The 26,309-nt window shown below is 35.7% G+C and overlaps 1 protein-coding gene and 2 pseudogenes across 1 annotated transcript; 1 reads left to right on the top strand and 2 right to left on the bottom strand.

The window, feature by feature from the left end:
- Positions 1-29: 29 nt before the first annotated feature.
- On the top strand, positions 30-938 carry LOC125124250 (olfactory receptor 7A10-like). The gene has a single exon (XM_047774398.1). The coding sequence runs from the start codon at positions 120-122 to the stop codon at positions 936-938; it is 819 nt and encodes a 272-aa protein (XP_047630354.1). The 5' UTR covers positions 30-119.
- Positions 939-11,333: 10,395 nt separating this feature from the next.
- On the bottom strand, positions 11,334-12,285 carry LOC125124641 (olfactory receptor-like protein OLF4; annotated as a pseudogene).
- Positions 12,286-21,855: 9,570 nt separating this feature from the next.
- On the bottom strand, positions 21,856-25,418 carry LOC125124640 (olfactory receptor 7A5-like; annotated as a pseudogene).
- Positions 25,419-26,309: the final 891 nt, after the last annotated feature.

The following is a 26,309-nucleotide window of genomic DNA, read 5'->3' as shown; positions in this document are numbered from 1 at the left end:
CTTTGTAGTCTCCTCCATCACAGGCACCAAGGAACCTAACAAATGTTTCAGAATTGCTTCTTCTGGGATTTTCAGAAGAACCAGAACTGCAGCCCCTCATATTTGGAATTTTTCTTTCCATGTACCTGATCACTGTGTTTGGGAACCTACTCATCATCCTGGCCATTGGCTCTGACTCCCACCTTCACACACCCATGTACTTCTTCCTCTCCAACTTGTCCTTTGTAGACATCTGTTTCATCTCCACCACCATCCCAAAGATGCTGTGGAACATCCAGACCCAGAGAAAGGACATCAGCTACAAAGGCTGCATCGTACAGATGTACTTTTTCCTACTCTTTGCAGGGTTGGATGACTTCCTGCTGACAGTGATGGCCTATGACCGCTTTGTAGCTATATGCCATCCTCTGCACTACACGGTCATCATGAATCCCCAGCTCTGTGGAATTCTGGTTCTGGTTAGTTGGATCATCAGTGTCCTAGATTCCTTGCTACAAAGCCTAATGACCTTAAGGCTGTCCTTCTGTAGACAGTTGAATATCCCTCATTATTTCTGTGAACTCAAGCAGTTAATTCAACTTGCCTATTCTGACAAACATCTTAATAACATGATGATGAATTTTGCAGCTGGGCTGCTGGGTGGTGTTCCGCTTGCTGGTATCATTTACTCTTACTATAAGATAGTTACTTCCATATGTGGAATCTCATCAAGGCAGGGGAAGTGTAAAGCTTTTTCCACCTGTGTATCTCACCTCTCAGTTGTCTCCTTATTTTATTGTACCTGCTTAGGTGTGTACCTTCATTCTGCAGGGACCCACAACTCACATTCAACTGCAGTGACCTCAGTGATGTACACTGTGGTCACACCCATGCTGAACCCCTTCATCTATAGTCTGAGGAACAAGGACATAAAAAGGGCTCTGCAAGCATTCTTTTAAATTGTAGCCAGAAATAGGCCAATTTGGGAGCTCCTATTGTGGCTCAGCAGATTATAAACCCAACTAGTATCCGTGAGGATGTGTGTTGATCTCTGGCCTTGCTCAGTGGGTTAAGGATACAGCTTTGCTGTGAGCTGTGGTGTAGACTGGCCGCTCCAGCTCCGATTTGACCCCTAGTCTGGAACTTCCATATGCAGATGGTGCAGCCCTAAAATACCAGGTTGACTCACCAGGGCCTTGGCTGGGACATTCAGGCTCTGCTCCACAGGTCCTTCCATCCTCTGAATGGCTCATCGGTATTTGTTTACACATCTGATCATATTTCCAGAAGAAATAAACAGAAATGGACAAAATTCTCTTAGGAAACATCATCATTTTCTTCATATGAGTTTTACAGATTCAGGTCTTATGTTCAACTGAGTTGAGTCTTTTATATAATGTGATATAATGGTCTAGTTTTGTTTAATTTTATAAGGCTTTCCAAGTTCTCAGCAGCATTTATTGAAAAGACTATCCTTTCTCTTTTGTATGTTCTTTGCTCCTTTATGTAAATTAATTATCCATTTATTTGTATTTATATCTGTGCTTTCAATAGTGTTCCATTCATCTATGCATCTATTTTTTCTGACAATGCCATAATGTTTCCTTACTATGGCTTTGTAATATAGTTTGAAATCAGGGAATGAGAAACTTCCAGCTTTGTTGTTTTTTCTCAGGATTGTTTTGAATATTTGTGTTTTCTTATGGATTCATGCTAATTTTAGAATTTTTATTTTATCTTTGTGAACAATGTCCCAGGAGTTTTGATAGGAGTTGCACTGAATACATGGATTGCTTTCAGTGATATGGGCATTTTAACACCATTAAGTCTTGCCATCCATGAGCAGGGAATATCTTTCTATTTCTTTGTGTCTTCTCCAATTTACTTCAGAATGTCTTATAACTTTTAGTTTACAGTTTTTCATCTCCTTAATTAAGTTTTTTTTCTAGGTATTATATTCCCTTTGTTGCAATTGCAATTTCTTTTCTTTTCTTTCTTTCTTTCTTTCTTTCTTTCTTTCTTTCTTTCTTTCTTTCTTTCTTTCTTTCTTTCTTTCTTTCTTTCTTTCTTTCTTTCTTTCTTTCTTTCTTTCTCTCTCTCTCTCCCTCTCTCTCTCTTTCTTTCTTTTTTGTTTTTTTAGGGCCACACTCATGGCATATGGAGGTTCACAGGCTTGGGGTCTGATCTGAGTTGTAGCTGCCAGCCTACACCACAGCCACAGCAATGCCAGATTTGAACCACATCTATGACCTGCACCACAGCTCATGTCGATGCTGGATACTTAACTCACTGAGTGAAGCCAGGAATTTAACCTATGTCCTCAAGGATACTAGTCAGGTTTGTTAACTGCCGAGCCATGACGGGAACTCCAGAATTGCTTTTCTTAATTTCCTTCCTTTTGGCTCACTGTTAGCATACAGAAATTGAAGTCATTTTTGCATGTTGACTTTGTACCCTGAAACTTTACTATGTTTGTTTACTATTTATAAGACTTTTGGAGAAGTCTTTAGGGTTTTTAAATATAAAAGTTTGTAATCTGCAAATAGTGCCAGTTTTACTTCTTTCCAATTTGAATGAATTTTACTTTGTTTTCTCCCTCATTGCTCTTGGTAAGACTTCCAATGATATGATAAATGAGTGAAGAGATTGGGTATCCTTGCCTTATTCCTGATTTTAGAGAGATAGCTTTCAGTGTATTAGCATTGAGTATGATGGTAGCTGTGAATTTGTCATATATGACCTTTATTGTGCTGTATATCTTCCTTCTAACCACTTTGTTGGGAATTATTATTATTATTTTTTACTTATTTCACAAATTGCTACTGAATCTTGTCAAATGCTTTTAGTGAATCTGTTGAAATAATCATATTTTTTTTATCCTTCATATTTGAATGTGGTGTATCACATTGACGTTTGCAGATGTTGAACCATTCTTGCAGCCCTGGGATAAATTCCACTTGATCATAATAGTCGATTCTTGTCTTTAGCTTTATAACATTTTCTTAAGGATTTTTGCATATTTGTTCATAAGAGATATTTTCCTACAATTTTAATTTTGTGTGTTGCTTTTGTCTGGCTTTAGTATCAGCATAATGTTAGACTACTAAAATTCATTAGAAAGCATTATGTCATCCTCAATTTTTTTCATATTTTATGAGAGATAAGTATTAAATCTTCTTTGAATTTTAATCAAATTCACCTGTGAAGACATTTGGTTCTATACTTTTATTTTTCTAGAGCTTTCTGATTACTGTTCCAACTTTTGCTGTAGTGTTCATCTCTTCAGAATTTCTATTACTTCATGGTTCAGTCTTAAACACTGTATGATTCTAAGAATTTATCTATTGCTCTGCTTTTTTCTGTATATTATCGTATAGCCGTTTATAACATCATCTTATAATCTTTAGTGTTTTGTGGTACTTTAGTATTTCTTCTCTTTCATTTCTGATCTTATTTATCAGAGCCTTCTCTCATTTTTCTTAGTGAGTCTAGCAGAATATTTTCAATTTTATTTATCTTTTCAAAGAACAGCTTTTATTTTCATGATTCTGTTCTATTGTACTTTAGTCTCTGTTTCATTTATTTCTGCTCTGATCTTAGTATGTCCTTCCTCTTACTGATTTTAGGCTTCATTCTTCCAAGTTATTTTAGGTTAAACCATAGATTATTAGGGATTTTTTAGTTCCAGTTTTGCTGTTTCCCATGTATTTTTCGATGCCATATTTTCATTTTTATTTGTCTTCAGGTAATTTTATGTTTCTTTTTTGGTTTCTTTGTTGACCCAAAACTTTTCGAGTAGCATGTCGGTCAGTCTACACATATTTGGATTTTCTCAGCTTTTTTCCTGGAATTAATTTTTAGTTTCACTTTTATGATCAGAGGGGATGCATGATTTGATTTCAAGCTTCTAAAATTTATTGAAACTTGTTTCATGTCCTAACATATGGTCTCTCTTTGAGAAAATTTCATGTGCACCTCAGCAGACTGTATATTCTGCTGCATTGTTCTGAATTTTCTACACAATCTATGAAATATCTCTGATCTAATGTTTTATTTAGCTACTGTTTCCTTGCTTAATTTCTGTCTGGATAATTTATCCATTGATGTAAGTGGGGTGTTAAAGTCCAAGACTGTTATTTTGTTGCTGTCAATTTCTCCCTTTAGGTCTGTTAATTATCATTTCATGTTTTAATGCTCCTAAGTTAGGTACTTATATCTATAATTATTGCATCTTCTTGATGAACTGTCTCTTTTAAGTATTGTCTGTCTTTGTCTTTTTTTCTCTTTTAGGCATGCAATCTATTTTTTTTCTGATATGATTATGGCTATACCCTCTTTTGGTTGCCATTTTCTTGGAATATTCTTTTTCTATCACTTCAGTTTAAGCCTGTGTTTGCCTTTAGAACTTAAGTGAGTCTCTTTGAGACAGGATGCATTTGAGTCTTGTTTTTTAATCCATCCAGGCACTCTGTGACATGTGATTTTTGCATTAAACCCCTTTATGTTTAGGATGGTTATCGATATTGATATTGAGAGAACTTAGTAATGCCATTTTATCTTTTGTGTTCTGGTTTACCTTTTGTATTCTGGTTGCTCTATATCTGCATTTTTTCTTTTTCATTGTGTTTCTGTCTGGCACTTTGGTGAATTTCTACAGGGTATTTTTCAGTTTCCTCTTTCTAGTTATTTAGTCTAGATTTATGTTTTGTTATTGCCCTGGGTTAGTGTAAAATATCTCATAGATTAAAAAATAGTTCTTTTTTACACCGATAGGAGCTTATTTTCCTTCGTTTATGTGGGTTCCGTTATTTTCCTCTTCCTCTTTGTGTTTTCATTGCCTTAATCATCCCATTTTAGGTTGAGAGTTTGTTACCTAATTGAAGGAGTCATAATTATATTTTCTGCATTTTCTCCCTTTTATATTTTAAATTATAAACCTATTCTCCTAGTATTTTCCAATTTTCTGATTCTGTTTGGTTATTTATCACCTTACTCAAAGTTTTGTGAGCTTTTGCCCTTTTGTTTCTGTAGAATAGCTCCTTTCAATAGCTTTTTTTTTTGCAGGTCTAGGGTTGATAAGCTCCCTCAGCTTTTGTTTGTCTGGAAAAAGTCTTTATTTCTCTTTTATATCTTAATGATAACTTTTCTAAATAAGATATTCTTGGGTGACAGTTGTTGTCTTTCAGTATTTTGTGAATGGCATTCTACTCTCTCTCTTGCTCTCTAGGTTTTCTCTCTGAAATCTACCGACAGCCTAACGGGGGTTTCATGTATGTTTTCATCGCTTTCTCTCTGTCATCCTATAAATTCTTTTTTCTATTGGTCTTTGACAATTTTAATATAATGTGTCTTGTAAAAGTTCTTTGAACACTGAGGTAATTAGATAATGTTTAGCTTTACAGAATTGTATGTCCAGTTACTCCCCAGGTTTGGGGAATTCCCAGTTATTTTTTATTTAAATAAACTCTCTGTTCCCCTCTCCTTCTCTCCTCTTTCTGGTATACCTACTTGTTATCCCAAGGTTGCCCTTCATAAAACATTCACATGGGTCCTGTTGAATTTCCTTATTTTATTTTATTTTATTTATTTATTTATTTATTTATTTATTTATTTATTTATTTATTTATTTTTGGCCACACCTGAGGCATGCAAAATTTCCCAGGTCAGGGATAGAACCAACACAACATTAGTGATAATGCTGGATCCTTAACCTGCTGAGCCACCAATGAACTCCAATTTCCTGATTTTAAATATGTCATTTCTCTTTCCTCTTTTACGTTATCACTATAGATTTCTGTCTTCAACCTTGCTAATTCTCTCTGCTTTATTTCCAATGCTTTAATGCTTTCTTCATCTTGTTTTTTTTTCTTCTTTTTTGTTTTTTTTATTTTTTTCTTGTTTTTGAACTTTTGAATTTTTGTTTTGTTCAATTTTAAAGTTTTAATCACTTAGGTAAAGTATTCCTTCTGTTCATTAATTTTATTTCTAAGACATTAACCGACTTCCTGAGTTTTCTTATAGCTCATTAGCTTTCTATATGATGGCTACCTTGAATTCTGTATCAGTTAGATAGTAATAATCCAAGATTTGAAGTTTTGCTTCTGGATGATTTCATTTTCTTTTATTTAATTATTATTCGGTCAAGCCTGTGGCATGTAAAATTTCCCAGGCCAGGGATTGAACCTGTTCCATGACAGTGACCCAAGCCACAGCAATAACAATGTGACATCCTCAATCACTAGGCTAACAGGAAATTTGTTATATTCTCTTTTTTGTTGTTGCTGTCGTGTTATTGTGCTTCTTCTTAGTATTTGATGATTTGTTCCTCTACTGGTGCAACCTGAAGCAGAAAACACTTTTCTCTGTTTCAAAGGATTCTATGGATTAGAAACTTGATGCGTTTCTTTCATTTTCCAGTAGGTAGTGACATAGCAATCAAAAATTGTTATACCTAAACTGTCTCTGGCTATGAGTCTGTACTTTTCCACTCCATCACCTCTGTCAGAGGTATCACTGTGTGCCCTAGTTATTTCTTCTTGTGCTTCTAGGGTCAGTAATTGTCTGTTGCCACTATTGCTGATGTGCTGCCTGGAGCACTGGGTTAGGAGCTTTCCTGATGCATCTGGGATTCCTGAGTCACAGGCTTTGCTGCCATAGGGGTAAGGTGATGGTGGGTGGTGGGGCTGAGGCTGTAGGAATGCCTGTGCTATGTCCAGTGTGGTAAGGTCCACCAACTCTGCAACTGCAAGTGTGGAGCTGGGGTGGGAAGAGTAATGGGCACCTAAATGGCTAGAGGAACAGGGTCTCACGCTCCACTGCCACCTCTACTCAGTTGCCTATGGCTGCAGGCACCACACAGAATTGTGTGTGCCACCTCCCCTGCTGATACCAGGTTCTTTGGGGCTGAATCCATAAAACTCTAGGAAAAAACAGACAATTTTGACGTTGGTTTTAGCAATATCTTTCTAGATCTGTCTCCTCAGTCAAGAGAAACAAAAACAAAAATAAACAAATGTTACTACATCATACGTAAGAGTTTTGCACAGAAAAAAAAATAACAAAATGAAAAGAGAGCTTACCAAAGGGGAGAAGATATTTGCAAATGGTCCGTCAGTTATGAGGTTCATATTAAAAATATACAAATAAGTCATACAACTTAAAAACAACAAAAACAGCAACAAAACAACCAGATTTTAAAATGGGCAGAGGAACTTAATAGATTTTTTCCAACAAGACATACAAATGGCCAACAGGCAAAGGAAAAAATGTTCAACATCACTAACTATTAAGGAAATGCAAATCAAAACCGCAATGAGATATCACCTCATGCTTGCTCCAGTGGTATTATCAAAAATGCAAGAAATAAGTTCTGCCAAGAAAGTAGGGAAAAGGGAAACTTATTGAAGAGACTGTCATTTTTCCATTGTGAATTCTTTGGTCTTTGCTGTAAATTAATTGTCCATATATGTGTGTGATGTTGGTGGGAATGTAAACTGGTACAGCCACTATGAAAAAAAGATTAGAGATTCCTCAAAAATTTAAGAATAAGACTACCATAGGACTCAGCCATCCTACTTCTGTGTATCTAGCTCCAAAATACAAAAGCACTGATTTTTTAACTCAATGAATTTTATCCCATTTATAGGTGTACAATGATCATCTCAACTCAATTTTATAGAATTTCAACCCCCAACCCTCAGCCTATCTCCTTTGGAAACCATAAGTTTTTCAAAATCTGTGAGTCAGTATATGTTCTGAAAAGAAGTTCATTGTGTCCTTTTCTTAGATTCCACACGTAAGTGATAGCATATGACATTGGTGTCTCACTGTCTGACTAACTTCACTTAGCATGATAATTTCTATGTCCATTCATGTTGCTGCATATGCCATTTTTTCTTTCCTTTTAATGGCTAAGTAATATTCCATTGTATATATGTACTTCCTCTTCTTTATACACACCTATGTTGATGGACATTTAGGTTGCTTCCATGTCTTGGCTATTGTATATAGTGCTACAATGAACATTGGAGTACCTGTATCTTTTTGAGTCATGTTTTTCTCTGGAGAGATGCCAAAGAGTGGAATTGCTGGATCAAATGGTAATTCTATTTTTAGTTTTCTGAGGACTCTTCATACTGTTTTCCACAGTGGTTGCACCAATTTACATTCCCACCAACTGTGTAATAAGTTTCCCTTTTCTCCACACCCTCTCCAGCACTTATTGTTTGTAGACATTTTGATGATGGCCATTCTGGCTGGTGTAACGTGGTACCTCATAGTAGTTTTGATTTACATTTCTCTAATCATTAGTGATATTGAACATCTCTTCATATGTTTTTTGGCCATCTGTTTGTCTTCTTTGGAGAACTGTCTGTTTATATCATCTGCCCATTTTTCGATGTGGTTTGTTGTTTTGAAATTGAGCTGTAGGAGGTGTTTATATATTTTGGAGATTAATCCCTTGTCAGTCACTTTATTTGCAAATATTTTCTCCCATTCTATGTGTTGCCTTTTCCCTTTTATTTAGGGTGTTTCCTTTGCTGTGCAGAAGCTTTTAGAAAACATTGATTTTTAAAGATGCATGAACCCCTAATTCATCACAATATTATTCACAATGTCCAAAATATGGAAAAAACCTAAGGCCTATCAACAAATGAGTGGGTAAAAGGTATATGACATGTATATTTGTAAAATGTATATGCATATTGAATTTGCAATTACATGGGTGGAATTTGAGGTTATTGTATTGGGTGAAATAAATCAGATGGAGAAAGACATATACCATGTGGTTTCACTGAAATGTGGAATAGAATCAACAAACCAGCAAACCAAACAAATGAACAAACCAAATCAAACAAAAGAGAACATGTATACACAGAGAAGAATTCTCTACCCAAGGTAAATGTGCATGAAGGGTGAGTGAAGTAGGTAAGATATCAAATATATGGTGATAGATAGAAACAAAATTTTGGTTATGAGGCTGCTCTACTGTACCCAGAACTATAAATATAAGTTTGGACACACAAAATTACTTGATGTAATAAACCAATGATATCTCACTAAAAATAAATAAAAAAACAGGAGTTCCCATTGTGGCACAGCAGAAATGAACCCAACTAGGAACCATGAGGTTTCAGGTTCGATCCCTGGCCTTGTTCAGTGGGTTAAGGATCCAGCGTTGTGGTGAGCTGTGGTGTAGTCAGATGCAGCTTGGATCTGGCATTGCTGTGGCTGTGGCGTAGGCCAGAAGCTACAGCTCTAATTAGACCTCCAGCCTGGGAACTTCCATATGCTGTGGGTGTGGCTCTAAAAAGACAAAAATAAATAAATAAATAAAATTTTTAAAAAATGAAAAAAAAAAACCAAAAACACATGTTCATCAGTCTCACTGTCCTTCCTAAGATCACTCATCTGCTGAAAATAGAAGAGGAAATAAAATGTTACTGAATTGAAATTTATTCTTCTGTGAGATTATTTGTAGACTTGGCCACAATTCACCACATTTTGCTGTGTCCATGTTTGCAATGTGACAGTGAAACCTTCCATCAGGGCAAGGAGTTTATTGTTCTACCTTTGTAGCTGTTCTGGACTTAGGGTTTTTTATTTGTTTTCACCCATGGAATGTGGTGGAAATTCTGATGTGCCTCCAGATGACTTGGCACGTTTCAACTGATCTCTCTGGGTACTCTACTCTAGAAATGTGAGCAAATTCAGGTAGGCCACTCAGAGGATGAGAGAACTTATGGAGCAGAGCCTGACTGTCTTTGCTAAGGCCACAATACATCAGACTTCAGCTAGATGAGCATCCAGTACGTTAAAATGCTCAGCCAAGATCAATAGAACCTCCTCAGGTGACTTTCAGCAGAGGTTCCTACAAGAGATATGAACAATTCACCACATACAATTTCATTTTAGTAAAACAAACATATCGTTAAAGCACTGGCTTTCAGACTGGCTTGCTGTACAGCAACAGCTTACTGATACAGCAATTAAAATGAATAGAAGGGAGGACAATTATAAAAAATTCCTTTTTAAAAAAATTTTTGACATTAGCTTTGGTATTGAGACAATATTAGTGATCATTCCATTATTCAAGCTTGCCTCAGAAAACTGTACTAAGATGTGACTCCACTGAACGTCCCTTTCAGGTAACCAGGGTTGATTGGAAGGAAACAAATGTTTATGGAGGAAAAAAAATGTGACTCTGAATCACAGGATTAGGCAGGAATTGAACCTGTCTTGTGAGTCACTTGTTGATTATAAGGATGAAGATATTTCAGATCAGAAAGAGAATATATAGTGGATAAAATTTATATTATACTTCCATTGCTCCTTAAATTATTATGACTAACTTTAGGAAAGATGAAAATGTTTCATTTAAAGCAGGAACAATTCATGTGTTAATAGCACTAGAGGTTTTCAAGCAGAAACAATAAGATAATCTGATAAAAACCATGTAAAACAAGCCATCAACTCCTTAATTCCAATGTAAAAACACCCCTCACATGAAAATATGTCTTCCAAAACTCAAGTAATAGATGTCCAACATGGAAATCATATATATATATATTGCACAGTAATATGAGGTATATTGTAAATTTTGCTTCATAATATTTTGCATATTTATAACATCAAATGATTTATTCAAATGTGTGTTTTCTTGGAAACTCCACAAGGACACATGTATGGGATAGTGTGGTCTTGACAGTGCCTATGGTAGTTATTGTGGAAACAAAAGTGAATAAGACAATAGAATCCTAATGAGGAGAATAAAATTCAATGACACCTTGCAAAACAGTAAATGTTAAAGTCCAGAATATTATGAAGAGCCGTCAATCTAGTGGTGCACAAAGGAAGGATGTACACAAAAGTCAAATTCTGTGGTCTGAGATTTTCCTTGTTATAAACACATGAATGGCCATGCAGTCCTAGACTAAGTAGTTTTCCTCTCCCCACATGACTCAGTAGAACACATAACTATTCTCTTTTTAAAAGAAAAAAAAATTGGTACTATAGGTTTTATTTGAGAATGATTTGTTTTAAGAAATCCATCTAGTCATATTATAAACAGTAATTCCCAAATTGTTCAGACTCAAGTTTAAGAACAAATTTAAGAGTGGGAAATCCTAAAGGAGAACAACTATTGAATATGAGAGAAAATACTAAGCTTAATTATGTGAGTTACAGCAATTGTATGGTAATTGCATTTCTTTGACTTCAAAGAAAAAAATCCCAAAAAGTCAGAGTCAAAGAAATGAAAATAAATAGAAAGAGCAAGCTCTACTTCCACAATCTTTTCAAAGACTGGCAATTTTGTGTCTGAGGCTTTGGAGTTTTCAAAAAATGACACTTCTTCAGCTCCAAACAATTGGCCTTTTTATGGCCATATTAAAGAATGCTTGCAGAGTCCTCTTTATGTCTTTGTGCCTCAGACTGTAAATGAAGGGGTTCAGCATGGGTGTGACCACAGTGTACATCACCAAGGTGATTGCCATTGAATGTGGGCTGTGGGTAGCTGTAGAGCTGAGGTACATGCCTAAACAGGTACAATAAAATAAGGAGACAACTGAGAGGTGAGATGTGCACGTGGAAAAGGCTTTATACTTCCCTTGAGAAGATGAGATTCCATGTACGGTATAAACTATCCTGAAGTAAGAGTAAAGGATACCAGCTAAGGGACCACCACCCAGCAGCACAGCTGAAAAATTCATAATAAAGTCATTAAGAAAGCTGTCAGAACAGGCAAGTTGGACCAGTTGCTTTAGTTCACTTTAGTTTAGTGTGGCATTTTCACCACTCTACAGAAGGACAGCTGCAATGCCATTAAGGTTTGTAAGAAAGAATCTAGGACACTGATGATCCAGCTAACTAGAACCAGAATTCCACAGAGTTGCGTGTTCATGATGACTGTGTAGTGCAGGGGTGGCAGATGGCTGCAAAGCGGTCATAGGACATCACAGGCAGGAGGAAGTCATCCAACCCTGCAAACAGTGTGAAAAAATACATCTGTGTGATGCATTCTTCATAGGCAATATCTTTTCTCTGGGTGTGGATGCTCTGGAGCATCTTTGGGATGGTGTTAGAGATAAAACAGACATCTACAAAGGACAGGATGGATAGAAAGAAGTACATGGGGGTGTGGAGGTGGGAGTCTGAGCTGATGGCCAGGATGAGGAACAAGTTTCCAAACACAGTGATCAAGTACATGGAGAGGAAAAGCCCAAATATGAGGGGTTGAAGTTTTGGTTCCTCTGATAATCCTAGAAGAAAAAATTCTGAAACATTTGTTAATTTCCTTGGTGCCATGTGGTAGAGGTGCCTGCAAAGAAAGGGCCAAATAAAATGACCTATTTTCACAAAAGCAGACATTGCTCACTCACATTGTTGGAAAAAATTATTTATATTTTGCTTAATTACATTTTCTCAGTTAATTTCAATATTGTATTTATGAGGTCAGTTCCCTTTAGGGGATTCCCCATGTCATCTCCAATTCATAAACTTCTTCCACTTATAATTTTTTTCCCAAGATGTCGTGTATTCCAGAGTTTTAGTGTGAAATTATTTCATTCATCAGGGGAACATAAAGTTGTCCCAACAGGAGTTCTTGTCGTGGCACAGCAGAACCAATTCCGACTAGGAATCATGAGGCTGTGGGTTCAATCCCTGGCCTTGCTCAGTGAGTTAAGGATCTGGCATTGCCATGAGCTCTGGTGTAGGTTGCAGATGCGGCTCAGATCCTGTGCTGCTGTGGCTGTGGTGTAGGTCAGCGACTACAGCTCTGATTTGACCCCTAGCCTGGGAAACTCCATATGCCACAGGTGCGGCCCTAAAAAGCTAAATAAATAAATATAAATATAAATAAATTAAAAATAAATTAATTTAAACAATTTTCCCCAAAATGTTTCAGGTGCTGTCTAGACTATGGATATAGGGTTCCAAAAAATAAGAGTACCAAAAATTCAGTCATAGTGACAGCAGCTTTGGATAAATTTAAAAGCATCTATAAGGAAAAGAGTAAAGATCATGTGCTACTTCTTACCGTTATTTAGGCAAAACATGGAAATAAAGTGATTTGAACTTTGATCTCAAGAACGAGAGAGCAGGAGCCATGAGCATTCAGGCAATGCGTGCCTTGTAGGGAGAAAAGACCTTGCAAAGGCTCTGAGGCATTTGTTTAAGATATTCAGGGTGAGGCGAGTAATGTGCAGGCAGGAAGTGAGGAAAGATGGTGTCAGAGATTATTTAGGAAGATGACCTCCCTGCTTCTGCTAAACTGCAAGACACAAGGAATCCCTCATAGACATGATGTTTCTCTAGCACCTTATGGAACCATTGCAAAGGTGGCCCATATGTTTCAATGAATCACTTCTGTTATAAAATTATGACCTCTGTATGATTCATCTTGGAAAATATGAGTTCATTACCCCTGCTATGAGGACTTGGCACACCTCGCAAGGCATGAACCAAACACACACACACCCCTCCCCACACACACACACTAGACCCTGGCTTCCTAGTTTGTGTTACTTCCATGCATTTTTTTACCCTTAACCACCCTGATTGAGTTAGAGGCTCAAATGGATCAAGTAAGATAATGTACAAATGGCGTCGAGAAATTCTAGTATAAATATATGTAAATGAATATGTACACATTCTTTTTTATTACCTTGGTTTTAAGATATATATATATATATACTGGAGGAGAGAGAGAGAGAGTGGTGGTGGTGGTGGGGGGAAGACACGAGAGAGAATATAAAGACCTAATAATATTGAATGGTTCCTGAGAGACTATGGTAACAAAAAAAATTTCTTTGGTTCCTGTGACATTTCATGTGCTGTTATTGGTTCCCTTGATTTCCAGGAAACATAATTAAAAAGTGAAAATAAATGTAACTAAAGGAAGACATAGAAATGAAGCACTTGCAGATTGGATAGCCCAAGAGAAACATGAGAAAAGAGAGTACACCAACACCTCACAGAAGGATGATTATTAAGTGCAATGAATGGAAAATGAGAATTGGTCATCATTAAGATCATGCAGCAAAACTTAATTTACCTGTGTCTCGTAGACAGTTATTTGACTAATTGGTTGTACATGATCTGATAGCAGAGGAAGCAAGCCTCTGTCTACTTTTTCATAGGTCAAATCTTCTCTTTGTTATTTTTGGGTTTTATCATTTTCCTGATAAGCACTAATGGGCACGTTTTTGTCACAGTTCTGATCTTTGTCCAACCGTCAATGATCTGTACAGTCTACACACATAGAACCTGCTCAAACTATGACAATTCTAAATTTTTCTGAGTAACTTTCTTCTTGTTAGTTATTTGGGGACATTGTATTATACACATGTTTCTTTCAATGCACTCTGTATTATCAATTATAATGCTAGATCCAATCAGGCTGGTAGTTCATCTGTTTTCTTTTTTTTTTTACCTGTGCTGTCTTAACCAAGTATGTAAATATACGCGCACTTGTATAAAAATAAAAACAGACTTGTGGTTGCCAAGGGGAGAGAGGAGGAAGTGGGGTGGACAGGAAGTTGGGGTTGGTAGATGCAAACTATCACATTTAGAATGGCTAAGCAATGAGATCCTACTGTACAGCAAAGGGAACTATACCTAATCTCTTGGAATAGAACATGATGGAAGATAGCATGCAAAAAAGAATGTATATATGTGAATAACTGGGTCATTATGCTGAGCAGAAATTGGCACAATACTGTACATCAACAATACTTAAATTAAAAAAAAGAAAAATGGAAAATAAAGACAAGGAAAATGAATCCAGGTTAAATAGTATGGTTACAAAACAAGTGTAGTAAAAAGAATTAAATGAAATTGAAAACTGATTGAACATTATATAAAATAACAATTTTGACATCATACAGACTAATTAAACTGACTAATTAAACTAGAGATAAATTAATATAATTTTATATTATAGGAATATATTATGTTCCTAGAATGTTCCCCCATGTAGCCCATGCTCAGTTGTTATTATTTAATAAATAAGGAATATGTCTAACTACATGTAGTTGTTTAACATACAGTGAGGTTGTATTTTATAGAAAGATAAAATTGTTGATAAAAGCTGGCAAAAAGTCTATCTATCTTGAAAAAAAAGGAAGTTTCACCCTCCCTCAAATATCTTACGAACAAAATTAGATGATGACCTCAGTGTTAGAGTAGCCAATGCATTATAAATGAACAACTTGAAATCTATATATGAGATCTATGAGTAAGCAAGTCATCTTAAGGCAAGAAGCTCAGAAGTAAGAAAATAGACATGTTTAATTAAAATATTTTGTTAAGCCTGTGGCCAAAATATACCCTTGAAGTCAACTGAAAATTAATCATTTGTAAATATTATTTGAAATTCAGTTTATTGTAGAAAAATGGGCATATAATATATAGGTGTTTAATAATAACAGGCAAATCAAAATGGTGACCAATTACATAAAATTTTGCACAACTCAGTATATGGTATGAAAAATTAGCAAGGAATCTCTTTCTCAATATTGTCCTGTGGAAAACCCAAGAATCTGTCAAATTTGGACCGATGACTAGTAGCAAGGGAGTGCTCTCTGATTTTTCTGGCAGAAATGTGAAGTGTTACAACATTTTAGGGGAAAATCCAAAAGCAGCTATAAATTACTCAGGTTCTTCAGTGTTGGCACGAATGACATTCTGGGTTAGATCATTGGTTTTGGTGGAGTCTGTCCTGTGCATTGTAAAGGGTTTAGAGCATTTCTGCTATCTACTGAGCCCTTTCTGTGTTAAAAATCTAGACATCATTCAATATCCCCTGAGGGACAAAATTATTCACAGTTAGAACCACAGTTTGAACTTCACTATCTCAACACATTTTTGTAGTTTTGCTGTAATAATAACTTAAGGATAAAGAATATGAAAGACCATCAAAGTTAGACTAGCACAGGCACACCATAGCATGTTACACAGTCAAAAAATAATAAATCATTATACTGGTGGATGGCAGAAGATACATGAGGAATTACTAAGTAAGAAGCACAATGGGGCAAAAGTAGGAAAAACGACCTTGCTACAACATGAAGAGAATTTACCTTGTGTACAGGATCTTGTTCATGCATTTGCATAAAATGTTTTGAGTATGTATGTGTGCATAATATAGAATGAGAAATTTTGTTTTGTTTTTGTTTTCCAGCCATGCCCATGGCATGTGGAAATTTCCAGGTCAGGGGTCTGATCCCAAGCCACAGCAGTGACAACATCATATCCTTAACCTCTAAGCCATTAGAAAAGTCCAAACAAGAAAATTTTTAAAGAAACTAAGGGAGTTCCCGTCATGGCTCAGTGGTTAACAAATCTTACTAGGAACCATGAGGTTGCAGGTTCGATCCCTGGCATCACTCAGTGGGTTAGGGACCCAGCACTGCAGTGAGCTGTGGTGTAGGTCACAGATGGGCTCAGATCTGGCATAGGCTGGCAGCTACAGCTCTGATTAGACCCCTGGCCTGGGAACCTCCATATGTTGTGGGTGCAGCCCTAGAAAATGCAAAAAAGACCAAAAACAAAAGAAAGAAAGGAGGAAACTAATATCTTGGAGTTCCTGCTGTGGTGCAGTGGATTAAGGATCCTGTGTTGCCACAGCTGTGTGTAGGTCATGGCTGCAGCTCATATTCGATCGCTGGCCTAGGAACTTCCACATAGTGAAGATATAGCCAAAACAAAAAATGAAGAAAGAAATAAATTAAGATCTTATGGGACAAAATGTCAATTAGAATAAAATTATGTTAAGTGTAGTAGCTTCAAAACAACTGTATGTAACATAATTAAATGAAAATCTGTAAGTCATATAAAATATGAAATAGTAATAATTTAATGATATTAACAGGGGTCATTAATATAAAATTAAATTGCCAGAGACTTGGAAATAAAAGGATATAAGAGAAGAGTTTTTAAAACATTAGGCAAAAACCACACCTAAGTTATAATTCATCTGACATGAAGATTTGTGTTTTTCAATATGCTTAAAAAAGGTACAGGAGCTCTTTAGTCAAATGGTAAAGAAGAATGCCTTCTAAATGATTGCCACATGTGTAGCAACTCTTAGATATAGATCTAATAACAAAAGGAAAAATGAAGGAATATCAGAGATATAAAAATATTGGAGAAAGTATATGGGGTGATTTATTAGGATTAAAGATGCAGAACATTCATGATTTTATTAAAAAGACTTGGCAGACTATTGTAATAGCTGAATGCTTTCAGATAAAACAAAAACATAGAAAAGCAGTGGAGAAAGCACAATATGACTGATAGTTTTGACCATAAAAAATTTATATAGACTCACAATTCCCCTATATGTAATAAGAGAACTTGATGGAAAATGGATAGTTTGTGAAAAACAAAACTCCATTGTTTGTTTGAATAATTGCATCTAAAATAGGAATTAACACTCTCCAATCCTACAATAGGAAAGTGAAGGACTCACACAGATAGTTGGAGATAGAGAGGTAAATGGCTCACACATCCACATGTATATTCAGCCTCACAGGTAATGAAGTAATTGCAAAGGAAAATCTAAGTAACTATTGAAAATACTCCTTTTTAAATTTTTTAAAAGTATAGTTGATTTACAATGTTGTGCCAATTTATGTTATATTGAATATATTTACTAGTCTAAAATCAAAATAGTTAAATTAAATTCCACTTTGTGTCTTCGTTATAGAGGTAGAAATGCAGCAATTACAAACACTTTGTGTGTATTATGGAGTTGAACAAATGAGAAATAATTGTTGATAAGCCAGGCTCCCACTGAGAGAATGAAGATAGAAATACGGATTGAGTGAAGGCAAAAAAGAACCCTTCACCATTGGATTGGAACTAGAGGTCAGTATAAACACATAATTTAATATATACATGTGTGTATATATATATATATATACCATTCAAATCATTAAAATAACTCATTAGCATACTCATTTTCACCTCTAAATTGTTTTTATTTTTTTCACAGAAGATATTGTGAAAAATATTTATCTGGAAACTGCTGTTTCAAGATATTTGCATACATTCTTTGCAAACATATACCTTTCTCATCAATATGGAAATAAGGTCAAATATGCCCAGTATTAACAGTAAGAAAGAAATTCATTTTATATTCATCCATCCTATCATTTAATTAGCGTCACTAAACATTGACTTACTGAGTTCAATATTCATTTCTGTCTAGTATCATTAAAGTGCATTGATATTTGGAGTTCCCATCATGGCGCAGTGGAAATGAATCTGATTAGGATCCATGAGGACCCAGGTTCGATCCCTGGCCTCATTCAGTGGGTAAGGATCTGGCATTGCCATGAGCTGTGGTGTAGGTTGCAGACATGATTCGGATCTGGTGTTGCAGTGGTTGTGGGATAGGCCGGTGGCTACAGCTCCAATTCAACCCCTAGCCTGGGAACCTCCATGTGCCATGGGTGCAGGCCAAAAAAGCAAAAAAAAAAAAAGGGTTTTTTATAAAGCAAGTAAACAATCATGGTGGTCTCTAGGCTCTTATATAGGCTAAGTTGGTTCTTAGCTGACCTCAGGTTAATATTTTTGAATTTCATTTTATCTCACCTTTTTCCACAATGTCTTTTCGTCTCCTGGACTCACTTACATGGGAACTCTGAGTTGATGGTCTCCCTATGAAAATATGAATCTCTTTCTAGATGTTTGATGATGGATACTGAAGCTCTGTCCCCAGACAAAACAACAGGAAGGTGTCAAACATTGATTCTTTAGCCAGACTCAGGACTCCAAAAGATACAAACTGTGTCACTCATGTCCACATTGTACAAGCTCAGGGATTGCAGCAGAGGATATATTTACAGGTCTCTATATCTGCTCATTAGGTACATTTCCCTCATGTTACAATGACCTGTAAGAACATGATTTCCCTGTGGACACTACTCTGGACAAAAAGGATGTTTTTCCTGCTGATTCTCTGTTCCCAAGAGACCAGGTTATAAGACAGGAGAATACAGTATCTTATCCCAACCCTGATTTTAAGTTTTCTTCAGCATGTGAGACTGAGACAACCATTGACTAGGTGTCTTGGAATGTCCATGCATTGTTTTTGTGCAGATACAGCAATGATACCCTAGGGAAATATGTATTCCCCTCTTTTTAAGTTTTATTCTTATCTCTATTTCTTTAATGTAAAATATATAGGAGTGCAGTGCTTGATTTCCTGATACTTCTGCTAAAATTTTACAAATTTCCTACTTATATTTAAGGTTAAGAACTGTCGTTTAGCACCTCATTATAAAATGTTGTAAGTTATAAGATTTATTTAATATTTTAAATGCTGTAACATACCTTAGCACTTTATAGGGGTTATCTGTTTGAATTTTGTAACTTTAATTATGTTTTTTTTTATTAAAATACTGTTGGTTTACAATGCTGTGTCAATTTCTGTGATACAGCAATTGTAGAGAAGTTCTTTCTGTGAGGTAGTACTATTACGCCCTCCATTTTTAATTTAGGGATGTATCTCAGAGGTACTTAATGTTCCACTGAAAATTTTAAACTTTTGAATATGTTAGCTTCCATAAAAAGGAATGAACCTATCAAATAAATTAAATTGGCTACTAAATGTCCATAATATGAGATGATTAACTTGGATGACCCAGATTTGCATAAGCAATGGCAACAACCCTCTAATATGGAGGAGAGAGGAAGAAGAATTGGAGTCAGATATTTGAAGATGCTGTGCTACTGGATTTGAAGATGAAGGAATAACCATGAGATAAGAAATGTAGGTGGACCCTAGAAAGTGATTTAGGAAAACATTGCATTCTTCTCTGGAGTGTCTAGGTGGCATTTACCAGGCATCTTAAATTCAGGCCAATGAGAGGAATATAGACTTCTGATCTCTAGAAGTTTAATTTTCTCAAAGCCATTAGTGTAGTGATGTGCAAAAGGAATGTAATACACACATTTACCTAATAAAATGTAGTTTGCAGGAGTAGAGTTTAAGCTTCTCAATTCAGTCATCTTGGATATGCTGGATAAAGATGTTTTATGTTGCAACCTCAATTTAATAGAAGAAGAAAATGAGAGGCAATGCAGAGATATTTGCCTCATTTATTGGTTCATTGAATTTTTCACTTCATAAATATAAATGCAGTTCTATTTTGAGGACTTAAAATAGGAAAATTAATTCATAGTGAAAGTAATGTCTAACATTCTATTTTAAATTTTATAGTCTAAATTCTATAGTCTTTGAATTATGTGTTAATACAAACATTCATTATTTTAATTTCCTTACCCTTCAACTTTCTACAAGGTTTCTTTCAAAATAATAGATTGAATTCTAAAGGAGTCTGTGTAAAGGTACATGTACATGTTCAAATGTGTCTTAAGATAAAATATATACAAATAACACACACACACCTTACCTTTGAATTTTCTTTGGACTGCACAAGTATTTTTACAGATTTCATTTTTTCTCACAGCATCCTTCAGAAGTTATGTTTATTATTTTGCATTGCCATCTGAAGTAAATCTATGAAGATTAAATTTATAATAATTACAAAACAAGGCAGAAAACCTTACTGCATACCTTCTCTAGTTACATAAAAATGGAACCAGACAGTATGTATTATAAATTGTTATGAATTTTAAATTTCTTCAATGTATACACTTTCATTTGCACAGTTTATTGTTTGTACTTATGCTTTAGTAAATATATTCGAATTTTAAAAGCCAGGGTATGACATGGAGCACAGGCAGCTGAATCCCACCTAAAATGGTGTGAGGTAACTCTTCTAATTGGGAAAAATCAAAGTTTTATATGTGGATATCCAAGTAGCCACATTAAATTAAAACAATTCACATTGAATTAACTCAAAAAAGGGAGTTCCCTGTGGGGCTTAGTGGAAATGAATCTGACTAGGATCCATGAGGAAGAAGGTTCAGTCCCTGGCCTTACTCAGTGGATGAAGGATCTAGCTTTGCCATGAGTTGTGGTGTAGTTCACAGATGTGTCTCAGGTCTGGTGTTGCTGTGGCTGTGGCATAGTCCAGTGGCTACAGCTCTGATTTGACCCCTAGCCTGGGAACCTCCATATACTGCAGGTGTGGCCCTAAAAAAACAAAAACATGAATTAACTCATTTACCCCTTAAAACTAGAAGATTAGCCTACTGTATAAAAGAGGTAAAATGACAAACATTAGTTCAAGCACAAGAGCCATGAGCCTCTCATGGATGAACCTTCGAACACAGTGGAGAGATTCATTTCTGACTACAGATTCATGAGAATCCTTGCAGATATCAGAACAGCTTTCCCCATAACATCGCATTTGATAAGATAGAGGACACACTAATGAATTTTTATCTTAGGAAAGTTTGTATGAAGCAACACGTGATTCAATTATTGAATTGGACGGAAATGAGAAAAATTGTAATAATCTGATTCTATTCATTCTAGGCATTTGTTCTGATATTTGAAGAAAGTATTCATGATTAGTCTGTTATTCAAGTTTATTCTGTATAATTGTTTGTGAAATTGGCTACATTGATGCTCCATTGATTTCCCTTTCAGGTCACATAGAGAGGTTGGAAAGACATGGATATTTGAACAGTATTTGTGACCCTGAATCATACACCTGAACAGGCATTCAAGATTTGTAATGTGTCATCCTTTGATGAGGAGGATGATATATGAGAAATATTGACATTGAGTTTTTGCTATCCCTTTAATGGTTATGACAAAACTTTGAATGGTGGCAGATATTCAATTTAGAGAAGTAAAAGAAATAAAATTTTCCAGAAGCAAAATGTCTAGAAATTTTCAAACAGAAACAAGAAAATAATTTAATGACAAACCAAACTATGTATCCAGTCATTCAGCTAAACAAATGCAATGTACAAATGGACGTTGATATTCCACACTTCAATGAGAGGAGCTGGCTGAAAATTAAATATTTTGCTTAGTAATAAATGCATGATTTAACACTTTGCTCCGTGATACTTAAGGTCATCTCATTCTAAAGCCTTATGTCAATATAGTTTTTTATATTTGTCTTTCTATGTAGATTCCTCTGAGAGATACATATTTTATTATCAATGTTTTCCAGTAACTATGGTAGACATATTAGACACAAGCTCTATAACAGACTGCGATCCTAATGAGAAGAAAGATATCCCACATCAGTGAAAACAACCAGTATGTTAAGATTTGGACTATCAGAAAGAGCAATTAAGGTAGTGATATGCAAAGGAGTGATGTTCACAAAAGTGAAAAACACTGTTCTCATAGTTTTCTCTTTAATAGCCTTATATAAATAGGTGTGGTTGTCAAGAAGAGTTTTTTCTCTTCCCCATAGGAGTACAAATCATGACTATTCTTTTAGCCAAACAAAAGAATAAAATCATAAGATGCATTTCAATTGATAAGAAATTATTCTGAAGAGATCCATTTACTCCCCTGAGATAAAGGACGATTTATAGATACTTCACAGCCAAGACTGGGATTACATTTGGGAGAGAAGGAAAATGACGAAAGGGAAAACATCTTGGATATCATAGATGTTAAAAACCTTAAAAGTCAGTCACATAAATTGTGTACGAAATCAAAATAAAAATAGAAATTTGGACAAGAAGCAGAAGAGGCACATTCTACTTCTACAGTTTTGTCAAAAACTGACAACATTTGGCTCAGGCTTAAAGCTTTGTTATCATGGGCATTCCTTAAGCTATAGGGACTATTGTACATTTTATAGATGACTTTCCAATGAGTATTTTCAGACCCCTCTTTATGTCTTTATTTCTCAGACTATAGATGAAGGGGTTCAGCATGGGTGTGACCACAGCATGCATCACTGAGGCTATTGCACTTGAGTGTGAGCTGTAGGCAGCAGCAGAGTTAATATATACTCCTAAGCATGTACGATAAAATAAGGAGAAAACTGAGAGGTGAGATGCACAGGTATAAAATGCTTTATATTTCCCTTGAGATGATATTTCATGTATGGAGGAAACTATCTTCCAGTAAGAGTAAAAGATACATATGAAGTAATCACCAGCCAGCAACATAGCTACATGTTATTGAGAAAGGTGTTGGAATGAGCAAGTTGGATCATCTGATTGTGTTCACAGAAAAAGTGGGGGATTTTGAAGACTCTACAGAAGGTCAGTATCAATACAATTAAGCTTTCTTTCTAACAAGGAATGTGGGGCACTGGTTGTCCAAGACACCAGAATCAGCAGTCCACAGAGCCAGGGGTTCATGAAGACTGTGTAGTGCAGGGGATGACAGATGGCCACAAATCATTCATAGGCCATCATGATCAGAGGAAAGATGTCCAATCCTGCAAAAGGTAGACAAAAAATACATTTGTGTGCTGTAGTATTCGTAGGCTATGACTTTGCTCTGGGTCTGTGTATTTATCAGCATCTTTGGGATGGTGGTAGAGGTGAAACAGATGTCCACAAAGGACAGGTTGCAAAGAAAGTAGTACATGGCTGTGAGGAGGTGGGAGTCATAGATGGTGACATGAGTGATGAGCAGGTATCCAAATGAGATACCTTTAGAGAAAAATAACAAATAAGAGGGGTTGCAGCTCTGGTTCTTCTGAAAATCCCATAAGAAGAAATTCTGTAACTTCTGTTAAGTTCCTTGTTGCCATATGGTGGTGATGACTAAGAAGAAAAGGGAAAATAGCATAACTAATTTTTCCATAAATTGAGGGTTATAACATTGTTGAAATGCTACTATTTTTATCTTGCCATAAACATGTAAGTCCAATATTTTGTTCATTGATTTCATGCTTTTTAGGGAGTCTCCTGTGTCATCTCTAATTAGCAACCTTCCCAACTGTTACCATTTTCCCCCAGATGTCATGTATTTACAGTTCTAGTCAGAAATTCTTTAATGCATTAAAAAAATGAATTGGGACAATGTTTCAGGTGCTTTCTATGCAGAGAGCTTAGGGTGCTGAAACATAAACACTCTTAAAATCCATTTATAAAGATAGAATATAAGCAAATAAAAATCACATAGCATGTCAGATGGTTACAGGTGTTATGAAATAAAATAAGGCAGATATAAGGAGAGAGTAAAGAGGTAGTACTATGTTGTGCAGGTTTGGGCAAGAAATGTTAACAAGATGATATTTGAACAAAGACCTCAAGCAAGGAGTCAGGGCTATGAGAAAACCTGGGAAGTCTGTGCCTGGCAAGGGAACAGTTAGTGCGAAGTCCTCAAGGTCAGTGCTTAAGATGTTCCAGTCCAAGAAAAGGCCAGTCTAGTGAGGGAAATGAACAGGAGATAAAGGGAGGAAACATAGTGTCAGAGAATATTGAAGAAGGAAGGTCCCCCCGCGATATTGCTGAAAATTCAAGGCGCAAGAGGTCACTTGTCCATAGTAGATATCTTTGGCACTTTGGAAAAATCAATATAAAAAGACTATCTGAAAGAAAACAGAAGGAAAATTCAAAAAATAAGCTCTAAAAGAAAAGATATACAATAGTTACATATTTTAAAGACATTAATGTGTGTCCTTAATTCAATTTTAGACTACCAAAGTTTTGGATGTAAAAGAATATGACAGAGATTCTTTTAAAATGAGACGAGGAAACTGTACTTGAGTTATACTTTCCTTTTGCATAGAGGCATATGTATTGAAATATACATATGTGTAATAAAATTATCTTTAGTTAACTATAAAGAAGAGTACCTTCCAGATAGTGGTTGAAAATGATGCAACTTTTATAAATAGATTGAATTATAATAGAATAAATTAAACAATGAGGGATAAGCTATATGGAAAGTAAATATAAATATGTATAGAACATGATTTATTAACAGAAAACATTGGTGTTCAATTCTCTTTAAGGCAAAGATTTGCAAGTAAAGAATATTTAAGTGACAACTCTACTTCTTCAGTTAAAAAAAATTAAAGCAATGGAGAAAACATAAGATGATTGACACAGATTTCACCACATAAAATTTATAAACTCTCCGACATTCTGCACAAATACTTGTACCCACACATAAAATGACTCAGTGGCAAACAGCACACTTGAAAAAATTACAGTTCTTATTTGAAAGAGTACATTTTAAAAGAGGAGTGCAAACATGCTGGATTCACCATACAAAAATAAAGGAATTCAACAGGTAAGTCTCTATGTTTTGGTTTGAGCTGCACAGACAACGCCAGATCCTTAACTGCTGTGTCACAAGGGAGTGCTAAATCTCTACTTTTTGGTAGAGAAATCTGAAAATATATTCAGCTTTACAAGAAATAAAACAATTGCAGATTAAATGCATTAACACACCTCTTTTTACACAATATTTTTTCACTTGAGTGCTGAGAGAGGAATTAGTGTGAAATGTATATGTCACGAACTGCTGTTGCTAGGAAATGTTGCCAGCATTCCTTGGTCTGGATATTCACATCAGATTCAAACATGCTCCACATTAGGAAAAAAAAAAGATCTTATGTCTCTTACATTCCTTCACAGCTAATAGACTATATCTCTGCTCCAGTTAATTGCAAAGTCCTTGGACGTAGGTTCTACTTTTGACACCTCCTGTCCCCTTTTCTAATTGGGCTTCCATGTCTTTCATTTGACAATTGACATTGACCTTTGCATTGCTGAGTTCAATATTCACTTCTGTTTTGGGCATTAAATTAATAAATTAAGTAATCAATCAAGCAAACAAACAGCTGCATTGATCATGGCTCTGGCTTAGCCTGGACTGGCTCTTGGGTGAACACAGGTAAATGTCTTGGCTGTCATTTTCTTTGTCCTTCCAAAGTATTTACTGAGCTCTTGGACTCACCTGGGTAGAGTCCCTGAGAGGAAACTCTCAATTTAGATGTCCAAATCTTCTTGGGTGGTTGATGATGGGGGTAAAAGCTCTGTTATTGGACAAGACAGTGGGATGGAGTTAAGCATTGGTCCCCCAGACAGAGTTATGACTCCAAAAGCAACAAGTGTGTCCTGTCCACACCAAGGTTGCACAGGCTGAGGGACTACAGAAGAGCTATTTATAGGTCCTTATATCTGCTCCTTGGCAGGTTTACCTCTTTTTACTACAACCTCTAATAATCGATTCCCCTTAGAGACACTGGTCTGGGTAGATAGGAAATTTTCTGGCTTATTCTTTGTGTCCAAAAGGCAATGTTACAAACCAGAGAAATTCAGTGTTTATTAATCCTGTTCCATAATCTCTCCTGTGTTTCATAGGAATAAACCTTAAGGTCCCAGTCCTTTATATCAACCAGGAGTTCAAGTTTTTACTGAAGTCTAAGATTGAGGATTTTTCTCAATTAAACCCTTATGAAAGCATTGATTCC

Source organism: Phacochoerus africanus, chromosome 4, assembly GCF_016906955.1.
Source record: "Phacochoerus africanus isolate WHEZ1 chromosome 4, ROS_Pafr_v1, whole genome shotgun sequence".
Classification (NCBI taxonomy): Eukaryota; Metazoa; Chordata; class Mammalia; order Artiodactyla; family Suidae; genus Phacochoerus; species Phacochoerus africanus.
The sequence above is the reverse complement of the archived record's forward strand: the minus strand, read 5'-3'. Positions and strand labels throughout refer to the sequence as shown.

What these genes read in the sequence shown, in the direction of transcription:
- LOC125124250 (XM_047774398.1), top strand. Translation starts at nt 120, where the DNA reads ATGTACCTGATCACTGTGTTTGGGAACCTACTCATCATCCTGGCCATT.